Here is a 27060-nt window from a genome sequence, read left to right as displayed (position 1 = left end):
CAACAATATCTTGTCACTAGAGCTAATACAAGGCCTATTTTCTTTAGACTTTTCAAATATCACTTCGATTTTACTTCCAATATTTCTATAGATCATCTCATATCTAAGCTTTGTCTTCTTTGGCCTTAAAATTTTAGCCTTGTTTAAACCAGAAAGGGCCCAGAAGATTCCTGGTGTGTAGCGATCGCTATATTAGACCTTTTTCAATTTTTCTCTTCTCTAGTATTTTCCAAATATCTTCTATTTTAATTATGTCGAAAGCTTTTTCCATATCTATGAAACCTGCATGTATTTCTTTTTCTGTTTAAGATCTTTTTCTATTATTTGTCTGATTATGAAAATCTGATCATTCGTCCCTCTTTCTTTTCTGAAACCACTCTGGCTCTCCTCAAAGGTGTTCTCTAGTTTTTCTCTTAGCCTGATTTCTAGTATACTAGCATAAAGTTTTCCTACTGTGCTTCCTAGTGTTATTCCTCTATAGTTTGAGCATTCTTTGCTATCTCCTTTTTTATACAATGGTGTTATAATGCCTATTTGCCAGTCTAGTGGTACTTTCTTTTCTTTTTTAGCTTGGTTAATGATGTTTAATAATTCTTGTTGTCTTTCTTCATTCATGTATTTGACCATTTCTGCAGTTATATCGTCATGTCCTGGTGCTTTTCCCAGCTCGATTTTGTTGATTGCACTTGTTAATTCTTTTTGTGTTATATTTTCTATCTGTTCCTATTTTGGTATGTTCATTTTAAATTTTCCAAATAGGTAGGTACCCATGTAATTTGTTATTGAGATACTGAAACATTTACAATTATTACATACCTGTCGCTTTTAAAAATTATGTAAAAGTCACTACAATTATAAACTTACTTTTTTCTCTGCCATCACAGCAATAAAAACTAATATACACAACATTTGTTTATCCATAATATCCAACAGTTATTGACAGATGATTTTAACACCCAATAAGATCCTGTATAATGTTTGAGCGACTAATAAGATAGAGTCGGTGTGCGCATGCGCCAGGGAATGTAAAAATTCACCCTCGTGCCTAAAGAAGTATAACTTCAAAAAATGTCGACAAGCACCTCGTCCCAAAACAAGGAGGATTCAGACCCGGCAAAGCTTGCACCGGTCAAGTCATCGCACTAACAGAATACATTGAAGAGGGTTTCGAAGAAAAACTTTTAACATCGGTTGCTTTCGTAGATCTGACAGACCTATGATATGACAGAGTAAGGCACAAGCCATTGCTTCACAAATTGTACGACACTCTCAATGGCCACCATCTAGGGTCGATAGGGTAGGTAGAGTCGTACATTCTTTACAGCAAAATAGATGTGTGTTCGTTATACTATTAGACAGAATATCGAATGAAGTACGGAGGAAAACATCTGACCAAACAGCTATTAAAACTTGGTCAAAAATTAATAGAACAAAACAGAATACCACATACCACAAGAATGGAAATCAATTATCCTAACACTTCTCTTCAAAAGGGGAGACAAATCGGATCTGGAGAATTACAGAGGAACTAATTTCTAAAACTAACAACCAAAGTGATAACAAAGTGAATGAAATAATAATATTAGCAGAAGAACATCAAGGTTTTAGGTCGGGAAGATTATGCACCGACGCTATATTTCTAATGAGGCAAGTTCTGCAGAAATCATTAGATTACAACAACCGGCATATTTATGTTTCGTAGACCTTAAGAAGGCATTTGATAGGGTCTATAAAGGACGTTATCCATTTATTGTGCTCAAGAGAGATACTTATAGAAATAATTAAAACGATCGAAAATATCAACCAGAACAACGCAATAAAACTAAAAGTAAAAGGAGAACTAACGGAACCAATTGAATCAGACAATGGGATAAGACAGTGAGATTACCTGAGTCCTCTGTTAATCAACCTGATCACGGACGAAGTAATAAAAATAGTAAAAACTACAAACAAGATACCAAATGTGAGAAAAACAACTTAAACATAATCTGCTATGCAGTCCGTACAATATCTCAAAGTGAAGATGATTTACAACGTATGCTGCATCAATTTAATATAACCGCATGAAAATTTAACAAATTAGTTTCCCAAAAAAAAAAAACAATGAAAACCAAGTGATAGAATGTAAATATCTAGGCATCACACTATTTAGCTACGGCAGGCTCGAAACAGAAGTGGAAGATCAAGTGAATAGAGCAAACTAAGCCGCAGGTTGACTCAATGAAACAATATTGAAAAATATACAATAAATATCGGGAAAGAAATAAAAGGCAGAATTTTCAAAACAGTCAGACCAATAATGACGTGATACGCTCCACAAACACGATCTGACACAGACATGACAAAAAGATTGTAATAAACAGCAGAGATGAAAACCCTTAGAAAAATCAATGGTAAGATCAATGGTGTATAACATTAATAACTGGGTAAGAAACAGAAGAGTAGAGTGGAATGATCACATAAGGTGAAATTCAACAAACAGAGTAGTAAAGACGGCGAGAGATGGTTCCCCAATAGAAAGACAATCAGTTTCATGGATGTACATTAAAAATTAGACTCACGTCTACACACAAAGAAGAAGAAGAAGAATATAATGATACGATTTTCTTATTTTTCTTTTGCATTGCGTGATTGCGACAATTGCGTGATTTTTAATTTTTATATCTCTCTTTTTTTTTCTGATATATACTCTGGATCAATAAGTTTCTCTAGATAGATACAAATCAGATTTATTGCAATTCATAGTCTGTAATTAAGATAATGTAGAAAAATTTTCATATATTTTATAATAATGCATTTAATGTAGACCTCAACATAAAGAGACACAGATTTTCCTTATCATAAAATTTCAATTGGATATTTGTATGGAAAACACACTACAAGGATGAAAATACTTAGATGTAATCTTCTTCCTTCTTGCATGTAGGCTTCAAAGCCTGTTTCTTCTTCAATACTAGCCTCCTAAATTGTTTAAATTATCGCACCATCTTTTTCTTGGTCTGCCAATACTTCTTCGTCCATTTGGTGACTTATCTCGTGTTATTCGTACTATCCTATCCTCTGCCATTCTACTAATGTGTTCGTTCCACTCCTGTTTCCGTTTTGTCACCCATCCATTTATGTCTTCTACATTGCATGATCTTCTTATGTTTTCGCTTCTCTCTCTATCCAACAAACTTTTCCCTGATATTCGTCGGAGTATTTTCATCTCTGTTGTTTCTAGTAGTCGCAGTCGTCTCGTTTTAGATATGTCAGGTCTTGTCTCCGCCGTGTATATCAATATAGGTCTAATTGCTGCTTTATAGATTCTTGCTTTTGTGTCTTGTCTTAGGCGTTTGTTCTTCCAGATTGTGTTATTAAGAGATCCCGCCGCTTTAATTGCTTTTAAAATTTGTTGTCGTACTTCCTCTTCAACATCTCCGTAACTGGTTATATCTATTCCCAGATATCTAAACCTTGCTTTCTGCTTTATTATTTTCCCACCAATTTCGATTTTACATCGTAGTGGGTATTTAGATGTTGTCATACATTTGGTTTTTTCTGCTGACATTATCATATTGTATTTCTTGGCTGTTGTATTGAAGACGTGTGTTAATCTTTGGAGATCGTATTGTCTCGGCGATTAATGCGGGGTCGTCTGCATAACACAATATTTGGATTTCTTTGTTCCCCATTCTGTAACTATGACCTTTACGTACTGCTTCTATTATTTCGTCCATTATTATATTAAAGAGCAGTGGGCTTAACGAGTCACCTTCTCTGACTCCGCTTTGTGCTGGTATAAACTGCGTTAGTTTTCCATTTATCTTTGCCTGTATTAGATTATGGAAGTAGATCTTTTCGATAGTTTATATAATATTGATTGGTATATTTATTCTATACAGTAAGTGTAAGACGTCTTCGACTTGGATGCCATCGAAAGCCTTTGTCAGGTCTATAAAGCATATTATATATGCTGGTTTATTGTACTCGACATATGGCCTTTTCTGTGATTTGTCTTAGTACAAATACGGCATCTACTCAGTATCTTCCGAATTTGAATCCTTGTTGTTCATCTGATAAAGTTGTTAGTTTATTGATTTTGTTGGTTAGGCCTTTTGTGGTTAACTTAAGTGCAGTGTTTAGTAGATTTATGCCTCTATAGTTGTTAGGGTCTTCTTTGTCTCCTTTCTTGAACATCGGTATCATTATGCTGTTTCTCCATGCGTCTGGTATATTGCAGTGCAATATTAGTTTTTGTATAAGTTTTGTCAGCTTTAGGGTTATACTTTCTCCTCCGTATTTTAGAGGCTCGTTGGTTATTTCGTCTGGTCCTGGTGAGTCTAGTCCTTTCTATTTTTGAGTGAATTTATGGCTATCTGTACTTCCTGAAAACTGATTTCTATTTCGTGTCTTAACGCTCACAGCCGGTCCCAAGCCCGGATAAAAGAGGAGGGTTGATGGGCCAGGTTAGCATCCTACCCATTGTAAAAGAAAACAAGGCTCACAGATATAAAGCCTTAGATATAATAATTATTAAAAACTATCTCCTAAGACGATTAAATTAAAAATTAAACTAGTCTTAGATTAGATAAATTGAAGTGTATCTAGACAGAAATAAATATCATTTATAGCAATTCATGATAAATAATTCAGTCTGAGTAATAAAAATGACTATTGTTTACATACTATTTAGATAAACAAGAATGGTATGACGAAGTAGTTTTCAATCCTAATAGTAAATTATTAATATTGAAAATATTAAAAATATTACTAAAAGATTTTTAAATTGAAAACTTATTGGTACACTTTCCTGGTGACACCTCCAAGACTTCTACAATTTGCAAGTCAAATGGATGCTGCAGTGAAGACGAGAGGGAAGGAATTCTACACTATGCAAATCACATCCCCGTCTGCAGCTGGTAAAGTTCCAACGGAAAAATGCACCTAGTTACTCTACGGAGTAATACGACTATAAAATAAAAATGTATACCATTTTCACTTCAGTTGCAATGGGTGGGAAAAGCTCTCGATGCGAATCAGTTAAAATATGGAGAACAGTGCCTACGTTCTTTCCGATGAGGCTCCAATAAGAGCCGAAAATCGCGATTCAAGGGACTGGACTGCACTCCGTATTCTAATTGAAAAGTAAGATTGTTTTGCCTTCGCATTGCAACTGAATAAAAATGGTATACATTTTTATTTTAAGAATGGTATGATTTAAATATTATGTTTAAATGGGATTAAGTCACAATTATTGGCACGAACAGAAATCTATGTTACAAAATTTAAAAAACTTAAGTTAACACCACCCTCAAAAATATTTTCAACTTCACACTTTTTGTGAAAAGAATACATAACTTAATAAAAATAGGTTATAAATCTTCCCAGAATTTATTAAAACATTTTTTTTGACGAACATTAGTTATTTAAAAATGTAAATTTCATTACACCAATAATAATTATTGTGGCTCGCTCCCATATTATAAACATAATCAGGGTTGGCAGGTTTAAACCAACTAGCTTGAAACCTTGGTTTAAACCAACTGTTTTTTTTGCAGAAAAAACCTTTGCTCTGAAGCTATTTCCTTGTGGCATTTTTATAATTAAGTATTTTCTATGGGAAATAAGCCACAATTTTACTATATGTAGTAATGCAGTAGGATGTGGTTACCCATACTGAAAGAGGAAGTCAATAGAAAGAAAATACCTGATTAGTAAGTCAATAACATATCGAGTTAGTACAAATTTTATATTTTAGTATTACTTATTGTATATCTATGTAATATTAATATTATTTATAATTTAAACATATTAAAGTCAGAATTTGGTATTAGTTTTTTGAAGGTAAATTAAATGTAAGAAATACTTACTATGTCGGGATAGTATCACGAGTTTTTTTTCTTGGTTTTCCCTCGTGATTTACTATGGAATCTTTAACGCGAGAATTTTACTGTCATCGTTGCATTTGGTTGTCTTTTTAAAGACAGATCACATGATTTTTTTGCGACGGATATTCTTGAGTTGGGATTGATTTCATGTAATCGAATGAACTATCTTTTAGTAAAGTCGTCCCAGGAACGCAACTCATAAATATTGGCGATATCATTTTAAAGTCTTCTACTTTAAAATGTATAATATACGTCTGAATTGCCAATATAAATGAGTCAGATTAAATAAATTATTAGAATTTTTTTACTTAGCAACAACATTTTTGTTTATTTTAATAGTATTTTGTATTTTGACAACGAAACCCGATTTGGGCTTCGAAACGTTAATAAATTCATTTTTTAGTAAAATTGTGGCTTATTTCCCATAGAAAATACTTAATTAAAAAACCTTTGGGTATAGCAAAAAAAATTATAGATCTTTCTGAGCCCCATTAAAATGCTGGCCCGAGGCAGGTGCCTCACGGGCCTAGTGGTAAAATAAGTCTCTGTTAGCGACGCAGAAAACAACCGAGAGTTCTATTATTTGTCTGGTAGGTACGGCAGTATACCATACATTCTCTCTCTCTTATATTTCTAATAATTTTTTTTCATTGGTCTCTACCTTCAGCTGCTCTAAGAGCTTCGCAGAATGAGTTTCCAGCTGAATTCTTAATTTGGTCGGACCATCTAGTTGGTGATCGTCTTCTTGATCTTCTTCCCGGAACGTTTCCAGAAACAATTAATCTCTCCAAACTGTCGTCACCTCTGCGAACCACGTGACCAAAGAATTGCAGAATTCGTTGCAGACATATTGTGGACAGCCTTTTTTTCATTTTGAGTTGGTTTAAAATGGAAACGTTTGTTCTATGTGCTATCCAAGGCATGCGCAGCATTCTTCTCCAGCACCACATCTCAAATGCATCAATTTTTTGGCGCTCGCTTGCGCGAAGGGGCAGAGAAAAGTCTCTGCCCTGTATAGAAATATTGAGAATACAAGGGCATTCACCAGTCTCATCTTGATATTTTGAGAGATAGATCTGTCTTTCCAAACTTTAGTTAGGCGACTCATCGCATTTTTTGTTATACCAATACTTCTTCGAACTTCTGCTTCACAGTTACCATCGTTAGTTATACTAGACCCGAGATAGACAAAGATGTTTACTATCTGGTATTCTTGTAACAAGTTAGTAACATGTTACTCAGTTGAATAGTTTCGAATCTATCGACCACCAGTATTATTTACTTTGTAGCGTTTTAAATGTATTTACTACTAGAAAAGTAGGTTACCTACTCCAAAATTATAGTAACGTGTAAACCATTAAGTTTTTTTTAATACCTATCAGATAATTGTACTCGTTATATAAACAAAGCTGCGGGAATTGGCAGATTCAGTGCCAGTGATATGACAGCAAAGCACACAAGGTAAACGGAATTTAAAAATAATCAATTTGAAATTTTATTTATTTTTTCAAATAATTTAAGCAACAGTGTAATATATTATTTATTCTCTGTTCTATATCTATATATCTCATATTTATATATTTGCCTAAAGCTGAGATCTTTTTGGTTAAACTATGAATTACTTGGTTTTGGTGGTAAAAAAAATAATAATATGATCCTTCTCCTTCTTCTTTTTCTTCTACTTTTTTCCATTATGAGTTGGCAGCTTTCATCCTCCATGGTGCTCTATTTTCCCAGTCATCTTCTTTGAGGTCTCTATCTATCATATCATTTGATATATACGCTTTCCATCTTGTAGCAGGTTTTACTGTTCGTGCTCTGGCATTCTTTGTACCACCACAGAGCTCTGTTGTTTCATTTTTTTGTAATTTAGCATTCGACTTCCATTCTGTTTCATATTTTCTCTGTTCTTATTTTATCATCTCTGATGATTTGTCGACAACTTTCGATAAAGTCTAATGTAACTGATCTTATTTTCATTATCATCAACCCATACGCGTCCACTGCTGGACATAGATCTCCTTCAGCTCTTTCCATCTCTCTCTGTTTTGTGCGGCTTGCATCCAGTTACCGATAACATTCTTCAGATTGTCGGTCCATTTAGTTGGTGGGCGTCCTCCGCTCCGTAATGCTTCTTTGTGCACTCGACAATACGTTTTGTTCATCGGTTGTCTAACAATCTGGCGACGTGTCCTGCCCAATTCCACTTTAGCGACGCGATTTTTTCGACAGCGTCTGTTATTTTTGTTCTACGACGTATTTCTTCGTTTGGGATTCGGTCTCTCAGGGAGACACCCAACATCTGACGCTCCATAGCCCTCTGAGTTACGCTAATCTTTTTATTACCTTTTTTGTGCGTGTTAATGTTTCGGCTTCTTAAGTGAGTACAGGCAACACACACTGGTCAAAGATTTTCATGTCCAAAGTAGTTTTCGTGTCCTACTTATGAGATGCAGTCTGCTCAATTTCCCTTTCATCAACAACATTACGATTTAGCACTAGATTAGTCATTATTACGTCTTGTTGCTGTTACATCTTTAGTCCGACCTCTAAGGAAGCATGGTATAATTTGTTCAACATTATTACTGCATCATCTGTACGATCGGCTAAGGACGATGTCATCCGCGAATCTCAAATGATTGAACTTCTCTCCATTTATTTTGATACCATATTCGTTTAGATCTGCCTTCTTAAAAGTGTGTTCTAAAAGAGTTGCGAGTAGCTTTGGTGAGATGGTGTCTCCGTGCTGTACTCCTCGCTGTATACATAATTTATTTGTTTGTTGTTCTTATTTTATTTTGTAATAGGTATGCTCTGAAAGATTATTTTTGGTTTTCTTTGGTTATACTGTTATTCCATATCACTCCATGGAGTGCTTTCGTGGCTTGTTTTTCTCGTGCTATTTTAATTTCTATATCCTTCATACAAGTACCGTTTTGGCCAGAACCTATTTTACTTAAAATCAGGCCCGAGGCACTACATAATTTTCGGGCCCCTAAATATATTTTAATAATAATATTAATTAAGTTAATTATTTAATATTGATATCAAATTTTTCAATTGTTGTAAGACCTTCTTCTTCTTTTTAACGTGCCCTATCAAGTCCTCTTGACGTTGGAGATTAACATGGCGAAACTGTCTCTGTCTCGAGCTATTCTAAATAGTTGTTCTGCTTTCTTTATTCCTGTCCACTCCCGGATATTCTTCAACCAAGAGGCCTGCTTTCTACCAATTCCTCTGCGTCCTTCGATTTTGCCCATCATAATAAGTTGAAAAATATTATACCGGTCTCCCCTTACTACGTGTCTAAAATAGGCCATCTTTCTATATTTGATGTTATCAAGCAGCTCGCTGGCAGCATTTGCTCTCTTGAGGACTGCCACACTTGTCAGAGTAGCCGTCCATGGTATTTTCAGTGTACGCCTGTACAGCCACATTTCAAAGGCCTCCAAACAATTAATGGTCGATATTTTTAATGTCCATGCTTCGACAACAGACAAGAGGACTGACCAAATGTAGCATTTAATCATGCGCTTTTGAAGTTTAAGTTGCAAATTATCATTACAGAAGAATGACCTCATTTTTAAAAATGTCGTGCGGGCTATCTCGATTCTACATTTTATCTCTTTATATGGATCTAGTTGTTCAGTAATATGGCAACCAAGATATTTAAAACTGGCTACTCTTTGAATTATATGACAATATGACCATCAACATATAACTGTGAATCTTGATGGGCTAAACGGCTAAATACCACGTATTTTGTTTTTGAACAGTTTATGTTTAGGCCAAACTCTTCTCCCACTGTGTCAATGTCATTGAAAAAGTATTGTAATCTATTCAAATCACTTAAAATAACTGTATCGTCTACATATCTGACTGTATTTATCAAAATTCCATTAACTTTCACACCCCATTCCAAAATATGGAGTACTTCCTTAAATATTCTATCTGAATATAAATTGAATAACAGTGGGGACAGCCCTGTCTGACAGCTCTTTGTGTTTTGCATATTTCTGTTGATTTTCTTTTTATGCAAGCTGTCGCTATTTGACGCCAGTATAATTTTTCTATGATTCGTACATCTTGACTATCAACTCCTTAATCCTTTAATATTTTAATTAATTTGTGATGTACTCGATCTGTACGCCTTCTCATAGTCAATAAATACAGCAAATACGCCTTTCCTTTGATCTCGGCATTTCTGCAATAATACATTTAGTGCAAAGAGTGCGACCCGGGTTCCCAGTCCATTTCTGAAGCCAAATTGTGTTTCATCCTGGTCGTTTTCACATTTATCTCTGATTCTACTGTGGATGATACGTAGAAAGATTTTCAAAGTGTGTCTCATGTGACCACAGTTGACAAATTTGAAAATGTATTTTGTTTTATTGCAATAAAATTTTTGTGATGATCTTTCCGGGCCCCATTAATATGCGGGCCCGAGGCAGGTGCCTCACTGGCCTAGTGGTAAAATAGGCCCTGGTTTTGGCTTATCATTGAGCCGAAATACTTCAAAATCTTCCAACTCTTAATAGTCTGTTGTTCTAAATTTAAGTGTAAATCTGCAACATCTGGAAATCTGTAAATTTTATAATAGTGTAGGAAACAAAGGTTGAACCTTGCAAAATGGACACAAGTCCGGTTTTATTTTTTTTCTGGTATATCAAGGGGTGCTTATTATAAGACTAACTTTTTCTGAAAAAATTTCGCCCCGGAACCTCCCTTTTCACCCCTTTAAAGGGGGAAATTTGTGGTTTTTGCGGAACGTAGCCCTTCCTGTAACTTTTACAAAAAATTTCTTTTATAGAAATATGAAGAGGACTATATTTTCTACGATTTATTTCCAACACCATCTCTCTATTATCCACCGTTTAGCAGGGGTGGCGCCCTAAAGTTGACAAGTTTTTAAAAAAGATGTTTTTAAAAAATATATATTTTTCCCTAACTGTAACGGAAATTAAGAAGAAATCCTGCGGCAATTATTCACAAATAATTGACTGATTTTTTGGTATAGGTTTTACTTAAGGGTAATTGCCCTTTTTTTAATTACAGGGTGTTACATTTTAAAAAACCTCTTTTTATACCATCTGAACCGTTTATGCTAGAGTAAAAAGACTTTCAGCGATTACCCATGTACTGGTGCTATTTACAAATTTGTATAATGCAGCCCCATTTTTTTCCTGGAACCACCCCAAAAAAAAAGAAGAATTAATAAATAAATTGATTTTCTTGGAATCCTTCACACACAATGCCCTTTATTAATATGCTTCATATATCATTTTGTGGACGTTATTATTACCCATGCATGGACACCAAAAGCAATTTCCTAGTGCAACCCCTGTAGCAAAAAAAAATAAATAAAATGGGGGGTTGAAAATTTTTTTTTGTTTTTTGCTTTTTGATCCATATGGGCACATGCTTCATCAATAGTGCTTTTCAAAAATATATATGATTATTGCAACATCTCTGCAAAAACCACCCCTATCCTTGAAAATATACTGCAGAAACTACCCCTATCCCTTGGCGAGCATGTTTTTACGATTTTCTCATTACCTATGTGTTCTTTTTAAACAAAACTTATACAGGGTTAAAGACCATTATTTACTCTAAAAATTATGTCCTATTCATTTTTTCGTATAAGCAACCGTTACGGCACAGTGGCGCCGTAAACCTCCTATATGCTTTGGCGGGCTCCAGTTTTTGTTTTTTTTTCGTCATCTGTTCGTTTTATTGATAAAGTACTTATGCAAAATAAAACAACACAGTGTAACCTACAAATTATGACTTATGCACATTTTACATTCTTTGCTCCCCAAAGCCACAGTGGTGGCCCAAAATAAATTTTTGCATATTTTCGCCACCTACATGCATTTTATTGCATTAATGCTACCTTAACAGCACAATATTTACCCTTAGGTGGTCGCTATGCAGTGGCGGATCCAGGGAGGGGTGATGGGGGTGATCACCTCCCCCCCCACTCAAACCAAGTGATATTATATTCAAAGATTATAAAAATATTCATTTATTTTTATAGAAATTTAACCAAATGGCACCCCCCTCTTAACGATGCTGGATCCGCCACTGTCGCTAAAACATAAAGTCATTCTTATAAAAATAATATTAATATAAGTATTTCTATAAAAATAAATGAATATTTTTATAATCTTCAAATATAATATCACTTGGTTTGAGAGCGGTGGGGGTGATCGCCCCCATCACCCCTCCCTGGATCCGCCACTGCTTAGCGACCACTTAGGGGTGAATATTGTGCTATTAAGGTAGCATTAACGCAATAAAATGCGTGTAGGTGGCGAAAATATGAAAAACTTTATTTTGGGCCACCACTGTAGCTTTGGGGAGCAAAGAATGTAAAATGTGCATAGGTCATGATTTGTAGGTTACACTGTGTTGTTTTATTTTACATAAGTACTTTATCAATAAAACAAACAGATGACGAAAAAATAAACAAAAACTGGAGCCCGTCAAAGCATATATGAGGTTTACGGCGCCACTGTGCCGTAACGGTTGCTTAAACGAAAAAAATTAATAGGACCTAATTTTTAGAGTAAATAGTGGTCTTTAACCTTGTATAAGTTTTGTTTAAAAAAAAATGAATAGGTAATGAGAAAATCGTAAAAACATGCTGGATAAGGTATAGGGGTAGTTTCTGCAGTATATTTTCAAGGATAGGGGTGGTTTGCGCAGGGATGTTGCAATAACCATATATATTTTTGAAAAGCACTATTGATGAAGCATATGCCCATATGGATCAAAAAGCAAAAAACAAAAAAAAAATTTCAACCCCCCATTTTATTTATTGTTTTTGGCTACAGGGGTTGCACTAGGAAATCGCTTTTAGTGTCCATGCATGGGTAATAATAACTTGCACAAAATGATATATGAAGCATATTAATGAAGGGCATTGTGTGTGAAGGATTCCAAGAAAATCACTTTATTTATTAATTCTTCTTTTTGTTTGGGTGGTTCCGGGGAAAAAATGGGGGTGCATTATACAAATTTGTAAATAACACCAGTACATGGGTAATCGCTGAAAGTCTTTTTACTCTAGCATAAACGGTTCAGATGGTATAAAAAGGTGTTTTTTAAAATGTAACACCCTGTAATTAAAAAAAGGGCAATTACCTTTAAGTGAAACCTATATCAAAAAATCAATCATCTATTTGTGAATCATCTCCGCAGCATTTCTTTTTAATTTCCGTTACAGTTAGGGAAAAATATATTTTTTTTTTAAAAACATCTTTTTTAAAAACTTGTCAACTTTGGGGCGCCACCCTTGCTAAACCTCGGATGATAGAGAGATGCTGTCGGAAATAAATCGTAGAAAATATAGTCCTCTTCATATTTCTATAAAAGAAATTTTTTGTAAAAGGTACAGGAAGGGCTACGTTCTGCAAAAACCATAAATTACCCCCTTTAAAGGGGTGAAAAGGGGAGTTCCGGGGCGAAATTTTTTCAGAAAAAGTTAGTCTTATAATAAGCACCCCTTGATATGCCAGAAAAAAAATAAAACCGGACTTGTGTCCATTTTGCAAGGTTCAACCTCTGTTTCCTACACTATAACCTTTGTACATTTGATTTAGGATAAGTCAAAACCAATATGTTGCAATTAATATTAGCAGCTGTTGTGATAGGAGCTTTATTTTACTACTTCGTAATTAAGGCTGGAAGCTTTTGGACGGAAAGAGGTGTAAACCAGACCAAGCAATCATGGATACCTGGAGATAACTGGGGCGTGATTCTTCAAAGGCAGACTTTCACAGATATGGTCGTTGAGGCATACAACGCAGCACCTGAAGCAAGGTATGTAAATTAATTGGGTAATTTTAACGTTTAATCCATAACGTATACTTTACACTAAATCAGTTCAATAATTATCGTTGCACAAATATTGTTGAAACTCAATAAGTTGAGTGTGGATGAATTTCAAGAATCATATGCTGAGCGAAATCACCAGGGAATCACCAGGAATCACCAGTGAGATGGCTGCTTACTTTGAGCAATATTGCTCCACCATATCTACGCCGTACAGCAGCATTAGTGAGAGAGTACCAGAAAATTTTAGCCAACGTACAATTAGCAATCCATCAAGACATACCAGACAACTCAAAAGAGCACCAGCGACTGAGATCTAGAAATTCTCCAATCAGATCTACCCGAAAAGTTGGTGATTCAGACTATAATCAGATATCTACCCCAACTTAATCGCATACGTACCGGACATGGTAAATGTGCTGATTCGCTGTTCAAATGGGGTCGTGCGGAAAGTCCACAGTGCATTGTGTTTCAGACTGCCTAAATCGTGCATACCGTGGAAACCTCCAGGACTTTGTGGAATGTTCCCCAGAAGCAATTGAATGGCTATGTAAATTGGACATTAATATTTAGTTTCATTCATTCTATTTTAGCGTTTGAATAATATATATATTTCTGAACCTGAGAGGTAAACTTCATGTCATTTCGAGCATCTGTCATTTAGAGCACTATGTAACAAAGCAACACTATGTCATTTAGAGCACTTAGGATGTTAACAATAATCTGATATATCCCATAATAGGGAACTTGCATAAAATTTTAAATTTGAAAAAAATGTTATAAATCACAACAGAACATAATTTAAAACATGTATCAAATATTAAAAAGTTTTGTTTGTCTTTCGTTTGGCCCCTAAAGATGATTAAAAATTCAAATTAAAACAGGTGGCCCAAAACGCGTCGTGACGTCATTCGTTTAAATTATGTTTACATTCTTCCAAAAAAGTAAACAGAATTTAAAATTAGACATTATAAACGTCAGTAGAAAATACAGTTATGTAACCTCACAAGTGTTTTTGATCGTTTGAACTATTTTAAATGTCATTTAATAGTGTCAGTGTCAAAACGAATGCCAAACCTAATAGGGAACTTGCACATTTTTTTATTGCATAATAATATTCAGTTTCCTTTAAAAATAAGATTTCCAAAATTTTACGCCTTAAAACCTCATAATAACAAGTACAAATTTAAAATCTATATATATATATATATATATATATATATATATATATATATATATATATATATTTTTTGTTTTCTGGCCTTGGTTTAGAGAACCTTTAGTCAATTTAAAATAGTTCAAACGATCAAAAACATTTATGAGGTTACATAACTGTATTTTCTACTGACGTTTATAATGTCTAATTTTAAATTCTGTTTACTTTTTTGGAAGAATGTAAACATAATTTAAACGAATGACGTCACGACGCGTTTTGGGCCACCTGTTTTAATTTGAATTTTTAATCATCTTTAGGGGCCAAACGAAAGCCAAACAAAACTTTTTAATCTTTGATACATGTTTTAAATTATGTTCTGTTGTGATTTATAACATTTTTTTCGAATTTAAAATTTTATGCAAGTTCCCTATTGGTTGAAAGACAATATGCCCATATTTTAATGATAATATATAACCAATTTGTATAATCCAACTAATAAGTGGATTAAAGGAACTTGTTCAAAATATCACCATGTCGATTAGTGTAGTTTACCTCCGAGGTCCAGATTTGTATACTTATCGTACTGTAAAAGTCCATACGCTAAATAAATAAAATAACCAGGACATCAGTCAGAATAATAGTGGGATAGAAGATTTCGTGAATACTTATAATGTATTTTTCTCATTATATTAGATATACTACATATACATACAGGGTATTTGGTAAAGAATGGGCCATAGACCTTTGTTTAGATTCCTTACCTGACCTTAAATAGGTCGATTTAGTATAAAAGTTGATAATAACCGAAATAAAAGGTGTCAAAGTTCATACTTTTATTTTATTTATTCTTGAATATTTACCGACACACATGGGATGACAACACGAAATTTGGTAAGCGGGGGTTTTTTGGGATGAGAAATCTAAATTCGTCACAAAAAATGATGTATTACCCAGAGGGCGCCACATACGTCTTTCAGCGCTCATTTAATACGTTCAATTTTTTTTATCCCACACTCTGCATACTTTTTGAATGTGGCGCCCTCTGAGTAATACATCTTATTTGATGGCGAATTTGGATCTCTCGTCCCAAAAAACCCTGCTTACTAAATTTCGTGCTGTTTTCCCATGCCTGTCAGGAAATCTTCAAGAATAAATAAAATGAAAGTTTAATTTTGACACTATATTTCGGTTATTATTAACTTTCGTACTAAAGTAAGTTAGCTTAAATCGACCCATTTTAACCTCAGGAATCTAAGGTTAAGCTATGGCTCATACGTTACCAAATACCCTGTATATACCTATAAATATAATAAACTTTACAGAATGATGATTATATGTATTTTGATCTTATGGCTCCTTGTTATAAATCTTAATTTTTTAGTAGGTATATTGGAATATATCAGTTTACTTCCCCGACACTTCTGATAAGAGACGTGAACCTAATTAAACAAATCGGAGTAAAAGATTTTGATCACTTCATGGACCACCGTCCTTTCCTCCCGGAGAAAGCTGATCCCTTATGGAGTAAAAATTTGTTCGCACTTACAGGTGAGTAATTGATTGGAGCAACCATGTATAGTCCGTCCGCCCAGATAGCACGAGTACGTTTTATGGACATCCAATGGACGTACATCTCTGTACATTGGAACGTCCAATGGACGTCCCGCTAAGGTACAATGGACATCCGATGGACGTCCAACGAACGTCCAGAGCTTACAAAATTGGACGTCCATAGGACGTCCGCTACAAACGTACAGTGTATGTTGTTGAAGCTTTCAGTGTACATTATTCAATGTACATCTGATGTACATTCAATGTACGTCTTATGGACATTTTTGTAGGGCACTTTTTTCAGAAAGCAATCTAGTGTCCATAATTTTTTGAATACATACATAGCAAAAAGCCTTTAGGTATAGGAAATAGTTCCTATAATACTAAACTTATACTTTATAAGTAAATATTACTCAAAATACCTTTTTTATTTCTCTTTATTATAACTTTATTATGTATACTTTATTATAGGAACTTCATTAATGCACGACTGCACTTGCACGATAAACAGCAAACACAAAGATATCACAGGTTGTATTATATTGTATAGACAAAATTCAGATAATGCATGCACATTAAAAGAGGTTTATTTCTGTTCTGTTCTTTCCAAACATTATTTCTTAGAACTTGCGAGTCAGTACGGTTGTATATTGCAAGCGGGTTTGCCATTCTGTGAATTATCATAAATAAATCCTCCTTCAGTATTCCACAACAATTAACAGCGATAATCCCCTAAAAGTACTACCGTTTACGACCGATAGCGTGAAGAGCGACAACGTTGTCAAGAAGATTCTCATTTAGTTTGGCGGGAAATTTAAGATTTACAAAATGCACATTTAAGATTTAAATTGGTAGTGTTTAATTATTGTAAGTTCTATATATAGCTCTGTTATTCTGAAAAAGTTTACCATCGTTTAATATTATATAGGTTTAATTAAAATAATTTTAGTGGTTTAGTGTTTTAATTCGATGATGAAAAAATATGTGACTACATTTATTAGAAGCTTCTTGTATTCTACTAATAATATTGCTTTGATTAAAACAAGAAGCTATATATAATTACTCATAATAATAGTCGCATTTTGTGTAAAATCTCCATGGACCACAAATGGATGTCCAATGTACGTTGAAATCAAACGTCCAATGGACGTCGCGTAATGGACGTACATAGTACGTCCAGTTTTGGTCCATGGACGTTTGGACTTTAAATGTACGTTATATGGACGTCCATCGGACGTTGTGTGCTATATGGGCGCTATAACTTTTCTAATGCGGTACGATTCATTTTCAATCAAATTAAGTCAAAACATAAATTGAAACGAACGTCGATGTGTATATACATTTTGTATACTACACACATCGGCGTACGTTTCACTTTCTGTTTTGACTTAATTTGATTGAAAATGAATCGTACCGCATTGGAAAAGTTATAGCGGACGGACTATATATATATATATATATATATATATATATATATATATATATATATATATATATATATATATATATATATATATATATATAAATATGAAACTTAAAGCTAAAATCAATATCAACAAAAGAATTAATATTAAAATTAAACTCACCAGGCTTCCGGGTTGAACCGCGTCGTTGGTTTCTAGGCCGAGCTTTCGACGTCCTCTCTGACGTCATCTTCAGGGCTTCCGGGGTCTCAGTCTCCTGAGGCTCCAGACACTACACTCACTACTCACTACTTCACTACTCACTGCAATACTGTTGTTGCTGACGCTGGGGCGGTCATTTATACCGTGGACTGATGTGACTGACGTGGCTGTCGATGACGTGGCGGAGTGGGAATTAGCGCGAAGACTATTTGGAGTGGCGCGAAGATTTTTGACGGCGGGAATTGTATTTGTAGATGGAGCGGACGATGTTTTCTTTAGGAGGGGTCTCCAAGTCGAAGGTAAACGGATGCCGTCATCTCTTTTATTGAGACAACTTGGCCGTTTTTCGATTTCTATGGCTTCTCGGATAATCCTTTGTTTATAGAAGCGGATGGGGGCTATGGTTCTGGAGTTTTCAAAGTCAATTTTGTGACCTGTATGAAGATGGTGTTGGCCTAGGGCTGAAACTGAATCGGAATTGCGAACAGATATGGAATGTTCATAAATCCTATTTTGGATTCTACGATTGGTTTGTCCTATGTAAGATCGGGGGCAGTCTGCACAAGGAATTTCATAAACTCCGTGTTGTTCATTTGGAATGTTGTCTTTGACGGATCGGACAAGAGATGAAAGTTTTTGTTGGGGGGTAAATACTGTTTTTATTCCTCGTGGCTTAAGAATTCTGTCGATTTTGTCAGTAACACCTTTGATATAGGGAAGAAAAGCTTTCGTATGATCAGGAAATTTTGGAATGTATAAACATTTTCAATTTCTTTGCAACACGAAAATGCAGTAGCTGCATAATACTCTGGTTAAATCGGAGAGTGCAGGAAGACTCTATACAGGTTTCGGAGGTCTTTTCCCCCTCATCAGTAGTCCCATATCCTCTTCTCTCCGATTTCTCCACGTATCATACTTTGGGCCTTTCCGAAGAAAGTATTCCACCTGTTGTCAATCTGGTGGTATGGGAACGACATTTATTGTCGTTTTCTGTGCTACTTCGATTGATAACTTACTTTGTAATAAATATGGAGTTTATTCGTAGCAAATAAATTGTACATAACAAAATAAACTCAGTTTCTCACTGAAGTTGTAGGTACAACTTGTGCGTGAGAGTTGAATTTTGATTGTATTAAACACTAATTAATTTTAAAATTTACAAAAAGGAATCAAATAAATAAAGTCTTTTTCGTTCATTGGCCTCCAAATTTGGGCTCCTCTTCTTACTAGTTTAGTTACTTTTAGATGTTGTTTATCGGACCTACGAAAATATCTCATAAAATTCAGGAAAGTATGGTAAAACATTTCCTATGGGACTCTTCTGACGGGACTTCGTTTTCTAAGAGAATTATCATTACTTTTTGAATGTTTTATCCATTTTTACAATAATTTTTACAATTTAAATACTGTTCAATTTTCACATGCAAAAAATATTCTTATATTTTTTACTGCATTAAATCTCTTATTACAACCTTTAATTTAAATAAAACTCAAGGCAGCCCTGTTTAGTAGTACCATTTTATCCCTCCTATTTCTTACCCTCTCTCCTCATCTCTTGCAGACAGACAATTTTGGATTCGGGACAGAAGAAATTCTCTCTCTAGCATCAGCGGTTCGACCGTCAACAAGTACCACTTGCAAAGAGGGGCAATTTACTCTCTCTACTCTTACACCCGCCAAAAGGTGAACCCTCTCTCTCATCAGCGGTGCCACTGAAAAGTCGGTATCGCTCATCTCTTCACTCTGGACGGTCCAGCCTTCCTTTTGGGCTGAAATGAAATAGCAATAATACGTGTTACGTTACGTGACGAACAGTAATTCGGGAGTGACGCCGTACCTGATTTCGCAAATCGTGGTACGAGAACAATCAATTCGTGTGACCTAATGATCTACATCGTTCACAGTTTGGTAAGACTTTATATACATATTAATATTGTCTGTATAAAACCTTGTACTTTATACTCCCACTTTAACCTGAACCTAACAGTAACAGTCCTAAATACAGTCCACACACTCTGAAAGTATATTCATATTTTCACATATATCCAAGTTATCGTACAAATACTTATAGTACCAAATCAACATACCTGCTAGCTATTAAAGTGGGTTGGATGAAAATTGAAGGATTTTTTGTACCGATCATAATTCCTCCCCAGAACATGACCCTTCCTCTTTTATATTTGTGAACAAATCTTGTAGTTTCCGCTCTTGCTTGTCTTCCTCGCCCTCTAAGTACACGGATTCCTTAATCATCTGATTTTACATATCCTACTTTCGTTTGAAAATGGCACACTTTTCTAATTTCCAATGTTCCAGTCTTTGGAGAAATACGGAGGAGAATAACGCAGGCAAACAGAGTTTCTTTTGTCCTCTCCCATATATATCGGTTTAAAAGTGTCCACCGAAACACAAAGATGAGAATCTATAAAACCTTAATGCGAGCGATAGCATGCTATGGCAGTGAAGCATGCGTCCTGAAAGAAACATCCAAAAATAAACTCGACACATTCGAAAGGAAAGAACTGAGAAGAATACTAGGACCTGTGAGGGAAAACAGAATCTTCATAAGTCGATAAAACAACGAGCTTTATCAACTTTATAAAGAAACATACCTGTCAGACTTCATTAGAATACAAAGATTGCAATGGGCCGGACATGTGATAAGAATGGGAGAGGATAGGCTACCAAAAAGAGCACTGAACGCTAGAATGCAGGAAAAGAGGCCGGTTGGAAAGCCAAGAAAGCGCTGAGAAGACATAGTAAACACAAGCCCTTTTAGTAGTCAGTGTATGGAGAAGAGCAGCCACCGACAAACAAGGGTGGAGGCAAAAAATAAAGGAGGCCAAGGTTTAATTTGGGCTGTAGTGCCGTAGAAGAAGAAGAATGTTTCGAATCATCATCAGCATATCGTATGCTGTTGATCAATACTCCATTCACTTTGATTCCCATCTCTGCATCTTCCAAAGACTCTTAAAATATGTCTTCCGAATAATTGTTAAATAAAAGAAGGGACAGCACACATCCCTGTTGAACACCCCTTCTTATATGTATGGGTTTGGATATAGAATTGTCTATTTTTAATTGTGCCATTTGATACCAGTACAAGTTTTCAATGCATCTTATGTCTTTTTGGTATATATCAAGTTTCTTGAGGATCTGCATTAACTTGTGTTGGACACGATCACACGCTTTTTCGTAATCTAAAAAACATAGGAACACTTCCTTCCTCTGATCGTAATACTTTTGGACGAGCACCTGTGTTGCTACTATTGCTTTTCTTGTTCCTAAACCTTGCCTAAACCCGAACTGAGAATCACTGATGTACTGATGTTCCATTCACATTTTTTGTATAATCTTTGATGTAGTACTATTATCATATGGAAATTACTTACCTCATCATATTTGTCAGTATTTATTTACATTTCCCTATATTCTTTTGCTGTCCCAGGGCAAAGATGGAAGGATATGCGACCAATTCTGAGCCCATCGTTCACAGGCAGCAAAATGAAATCGATGTTTTTGCTGATGTCCCAATGTGGCGAAAATTTGGCCAAATTCTTTATGGAAAAAGACAAGAATACGATAGAAATTGAAATGAAAGACGCATTTACTCGTTTCACCAATGACGTCATCGCCACCACAGCTTTTGGATTAGAGGTTGATTCTTTGAGGAAACCAGAAAACGAATTCTATCTTATGGGAAAAGAGGCAACCGATTTCTCTGGTTTCTGGAAAGGTATGAAGTTCCTTGGATATTCGATTATGCCAAAAATATTTGAGGTAAGTTTTCCTGCCTAATTGCTAACGGTTATTACTCTCTATCTATCCAGTTTGACTAGGTTAAAGATGGTATTTTATTTCTAATTTTCCTCATGTTTTCTTTGTTGATTATTTTTCTTATATGTTATTCCACGTCCATAGAATAACGGATATAATAGAGAGGTCGCTAGAAGATAAGAAAGTTTGCTCCGCTGTTTTCCTCGACGTAGCGCAAGCTTTTGATAATGTAGAAGGTCGTACATACAAGTTAAGTAGGATTTTGCTAAGACAATTCACAGAATTATTGTAATCTTATATATTACAGAGAGTTTTTAGGGTTAAGCAAGAAGAAGCCTACCTGGAACTAAAAGAAATCAATGCAGGTGTACCACAAGGTAGTGTGATAGGACCGGGCCTATATACCTATTGTACACTAGTGATATCCCTGAATTAGAGCATAACACAATAGCTAGAATACCGTTGCTGATGATACTGCCGTCTTGGCCGTAGGTGAAGACCATGAAGAAGCAGCAAGAAAACTACAATCCTCTGTTAAAAGACTTAAGAACACTGGACAAGAAGTCAGTGCACATTAATTTTACAAAAAAGAAAAAAGATACAATTCTGTTAAACTAAATAATATTTACACAGTTAACATATGCCGATACCACAAAAAATTTGGGTATCACATTAGACACTAGGCTACGCTCTGGAGGGCCCATGTTAAAAAGAAAAGAGAACAGCTTAACTTGAAGTATAAAAATCTGTATTGGGAAGACAATTCACTCTGTCAATCTACAACAAAATACTTTTGTATAAACAGATTCTAAAACCCATATGGACATACGGCATCCAGCTGTGGGGCTGTGCTAGTAATAGCAATTTAGACATCATCCAGCGATTCCAAAAAAGTGCTAAGGAGCATTGTCAACGCTCCTTGGTACTATATGAACAGTGACCTCCATAGTGACCTAGAAATGGACACTGTTAACAAGACCATTGAAAAATTTGCCAAGAGTCACGAAAAACGACTTCTTCAATACGTCACTGTTGATGCCATCCAGCTCCTTGACAACACTGATCTAGCTAGAAGACTCGAGAGGAAGAAACCCTTCGAGTTGTAGTGCCAATGTTACTTGGCAATATTACCCAAGCAAGGTTTAAAAGGGTATATTAACAATACTTATATGCCGATTCATGGAAAAAAGTAAAATAGACACGTACTACGTACTCATTTATGCTATGGCGCTATCTAGTGGTTTTCAACTTCATTGCAAATCAAAAAATGGGATGTGTCTTGAGGAGATGGTTGAGAAGCAAACTATTGTTTATAAATTTAAGCAACATTCATTGATGTGAATTGTTTGTGCGACTCTAAGCGATGTTGTTTATATATTATTATAGTTAAGTAACTATACACTGTGTGTCAGCCAAATGGAATAAATTCAATAGTTCAAATACTAATTGTTTTTTTGAAAAATGCTTAAGCCTGTCGATGAGTATTTCAAATGGAATTTTTTTCACATAATAATAATGTATACAGGGTGTCCCAATTTAGAGATATGACGTCATCGTTGACTTTCTTAAATGGCAACACTGTCATTTTGATAGTTATTTTGATAGGGTATGTAAAAAATTAGATTTGAAATACTAATCGACAGGTCTGAGAATTTTTCAAAAAAACGATTAGTATTTTAACTATTGAATTTATTCCATTTGGCTGACACACAGTGTATATAAATTTACAGACGATATCAAGATTTTTTTCTTTTAGGTATTAAAAGTGAAAATATTTGATAACCACGTTCGAAAGTTTTTTACTGAATTAATTGGTGAAACAATAAGAGTCAGAGAAGAGAAAGGAATTCTTCGTCCTGATTTGATTCATCTACTCATGGAGGCAAGAAAAGGAAACCACCAAAAAGAAGAAAAGGTTATTGATGCTGGATTTGCTGTAGTACAAGAAGCGAATTTGGGTAAGTATTTAAATATTGATTAAAAAGTATAAAGAATACTTTGGAAAGGAAATCTAGTACAAGAATCGAATATGGGTAAGTACATAATTAAAGACCTACAGAGGTAGTCATATACAATACCCTATGAGGATTAATGAGTAGAGTTGCCCAAGTTTGACTTGAATATTTGAAGTTGACTTGAGTTTGACTTAATTTCAAGTCAAACTCAAGTCAATTCTTCTAACAAATAATTTAAGTCAAGTCAAACTGGTCAATGGTTACGGGTTTGAAAATTCAAACTGTTTGTCAAACTAGTTTGAAAGAGTATGAAAAATAAATTATTTAGTAGATATACTTTCTTTCGAGATATAAATGTAATTAAGATGCCAATTAAGATAACAAAATTTAAAATACAATGACTCCCATATAAGAAAAATCTTGATACGGGCAGCGATTCAAGTCAAAATAGAGGTAACTTCAAGAAAATTATTTATCATTTTCTATTAAAATGATTTTGTATTAAATGATTAGCAAGTTTCATTTTATCGGCGACAATTTTGAACTCTGTCAACGATATCACTTTTTTATATTTATTTGAGTGTTGCTTTATATTACAACAAAAAATCAGTTGGATGTTTATAATACCAAGCGTAATTTAATTTACTTCAACAAAAATTTATGAAGTAACAAAATATAAAATATTTTTGACATTATATTTATATTTAGACTTAATTGTATAAAAACTCACCATATCACCATAATCCTACCTGCATAACCGTTACTTTTTAGTATAACATAGAGATGAGCGTACGTCACTATTTCCAGTTCGATCCCGAGGCCCGCAGGACAGTGTCCTGGGGCCAGTGTTATACCTATTGTACACAGCGGACTTACCAACAAACTTTTAAACCACGACAGCTACATATGCAGATGACACAGCAGTGATGTCAGTACATCAAGACCCCCGGACAGCTTCTCAACTTCTGCAAACTAGCCTCAACAAAATGCAAACTTGGCTAAAGCGGTGGCGTTTTCAAACAAATGAAACAAAGTCGATTCATATTATTACCTTTACAAACTGTAAAGGTCACTGCCCGCCTGTATATATCAACAGCCACCAAGTAAAACAGCAAACAACAGTCAAATACCTTGGAGTGCACCTTGACCAAAGACTGAACTGGAGAACACACATTTTTATGAAACGTAAACAACTTGGTCTCAAATTACACAATCTATACTGGCTGATTGGTCATAAATCATCACTTTCAGTTAAAAATAAGGTACTTGTCTACAAAGCAATCCTGGATTCCGTGCACTGTAGATATCTACACGTCGCTTTCTATCGATTTCAATTTTCGTAAAAATATTAGAATTTTTAACTTTAATTGAATTATTTTCTAGTTTCGATAGATTATACTCTAATTGATGCTGAAGTGACACTTAGTAAAACAAGAAAATATTTGAATTAAAACTAAAAATTCAAATATATTGACATTAATAGAAAGCGATCGGCGCGATGTCAATATATTTTAATTTTTAGTTTTAATTCAAATATTTTCTTGTTTTATTAAGTGTCACTTCAACATCAATTAGAGTATAAACTAGCAAAACTAGAAAATAATTCAATTAAAGCTAAAAATTCAAATATTTTTACGAAAATTGACATCGATAGAAAGCGACGTGTAGATATCTACAGTGCACGGAATACAGGCCCTGAAGCCCATATATAGTTACGGAATCCAACTTTGGGGTACTGCATCAAACTCCAATATCGAAATCTTGGGGAGGTTCCAAGGAAAGGTTCTTTAAATAATCACAAATGCCCCATGGTATGTTGCAAATAATATTATTAGACGCGACCTAGAAATTGCTACAGTAAAAGAAGAAATTACTAACCTCTCTCAGAAATACGAAGACAGACCATAGAGGTATATATTGACATAGAGAGAGTGTCATTCGGAGCGAAGTGACGACACCATCTTTTTTCTTTGGATTAGTGCTACTTCACTCTTACACATAGTAAAGCTGCGACAGTATGATAAACGTCATTTTTAAGTTAGGAGAAGTATGAAGTTAGCTGATGTCTTTCGTGTTATTTTTATTTTTAGTCACTGTTTACATTTATTTGTTATTTGTAGATGTTTTTAGACAAATATTCTGTTTGGTTTTGTTTTTGATTGTTAATTGTGCAGCGAAATTGTGATAGTAAATTAAATATAAAGTTGTTTATCGCCTACAGAACTGAATTATCCCATAGTAATTATCAGTTTGTGTCAATTTGTTTAAAAAAGAAAAAACACCTTTCCTTGTGTTTGACCGACTTGTAGCAAGGGCTTTCTTGTGAATCCTGTAAATTGCGGAAATAGGACAGACAGGGATAAAATCCTCACTTTTTACTGTTCCCAAGGCTATACATTTCCCCCATGCAATACATTTAAATGAATTTTATCCAAACAAAGGCAGGAACATTGGATAAAAGCAATAAGGAGAACAGACCTCAAATTAAAATATGAGAGTATACAGTAAACATTTTATAAGTGGTAAGTTTAAAGTAATTCAACTAAGTAATAAGTTTTTGAAATGTCTACAATAATAATATACATGTACTTACCAATTCGGTTCTAGTTTAGAACAAGGGTTATGTAAAGAAAATCATGCTTGATCATGTAAGATATAGTGTATTACAATATGGTTAAATGCAAAGCTTAATAATGCCTTAATGCATATAGCCTGCCTAAACTGTCCTTAAATCTTCTTTAGACTTTACAAATCTAACAATATCTGCGCTCTGCATTAGTTCATTCAGCTTGTGGTTCATTTTAATTCTCCATGAACCATCTCTACAATGTGTTGGTCCAAATATGTTCCTTAGTATTTTACACTCAAATATTTTTAGTCGATTTTCATTAGTGGTTGAGATGGTCCACATTTCACATCCATATGTGACCACTTGTGTAATTACTGTTTTGTAGATTCTAAGCTTATACTCACGATTCAGTAACAGTAACTTACTTTTCATTAAGTCTTTGTATGCATAAAAACACTTCTTATTACCGATAAGAGTCCGTTGTTATATTTCTTGACAGGTGTTGTTGTCATTTTTTATTATTGAGTCTAGGTAGGGAAAAGTGGAGGCATATTCGTAGGTATGGTTGTCTACCTTCAGATTCTCATGTGGATTCGACTTTGTGCACTCCATATAGGTATTTTTTTTACTTTCATTAATATATAGACCAAACATAGCAACTTCCTGTTTCAGCTCTATAGCTTTTTCGCTTAATATATTTTTGTTGTGGCTTATTATGGCA

At 34.6% G+C, this 27060-nt stretch overlaps 2 protein-coding genes across 2 annotated transcripts in view; one reads left to right on the top strand and one right to left on the bottom strand.

Moving 5' to 3' along the window:
- LOC114328023 (stress-activated map kinase-interacting protein 1) overlaps positions 1-24873 on the bottom strand; it is a 162351-nt gene extending 137478 nt beyond the window's left edge. The window contains exon 1 of the mRNA XM_050655695.1: positions 24647-24873. The gene's annotated coding sequence lies outside the window, so the exon portion shown is untranslated. The remainder of the gene's footprint in view (positions 1-24646) is intronic.
- LOC114328017 (uncharacterized) overlaps positions 1-27060 on the top strand; it is a 77646-nt gene that overhangs the window by 35862 nt on the left and 14724 nt on the right. The window contains 4 exon segments of the mRNA XM_050646000.1: positions 13480-13694; positions 16244-16410; positions 21487-21818; positions 23572-23773. Coding sequence (XP_050501957.1) covers positions 13480-13694; positions 16244-16410; positions 21487-21818; positions 23572-23773 — 916 coding nt within the window.

This window comes from Diabrotica virgifera, chromosome 1 (assembly GCF_917563875.1).
Source record: "Diabrotica virgifera virgifera chromosome 1, PGI_DIABVI_V3a".
Classification (NCBI taxonomy): domain Eukaryota; kingdom Metazoa; phylum Arthropoda; class Insecta; order Coleoptera; family Chrysomelidae; genus Diabrotica; species Diabrotica virgifera.
Note: the sequence above shows the minus strand (reverse complement) of the source record. Positions and strands in the feature narration are given on the sequence as shown.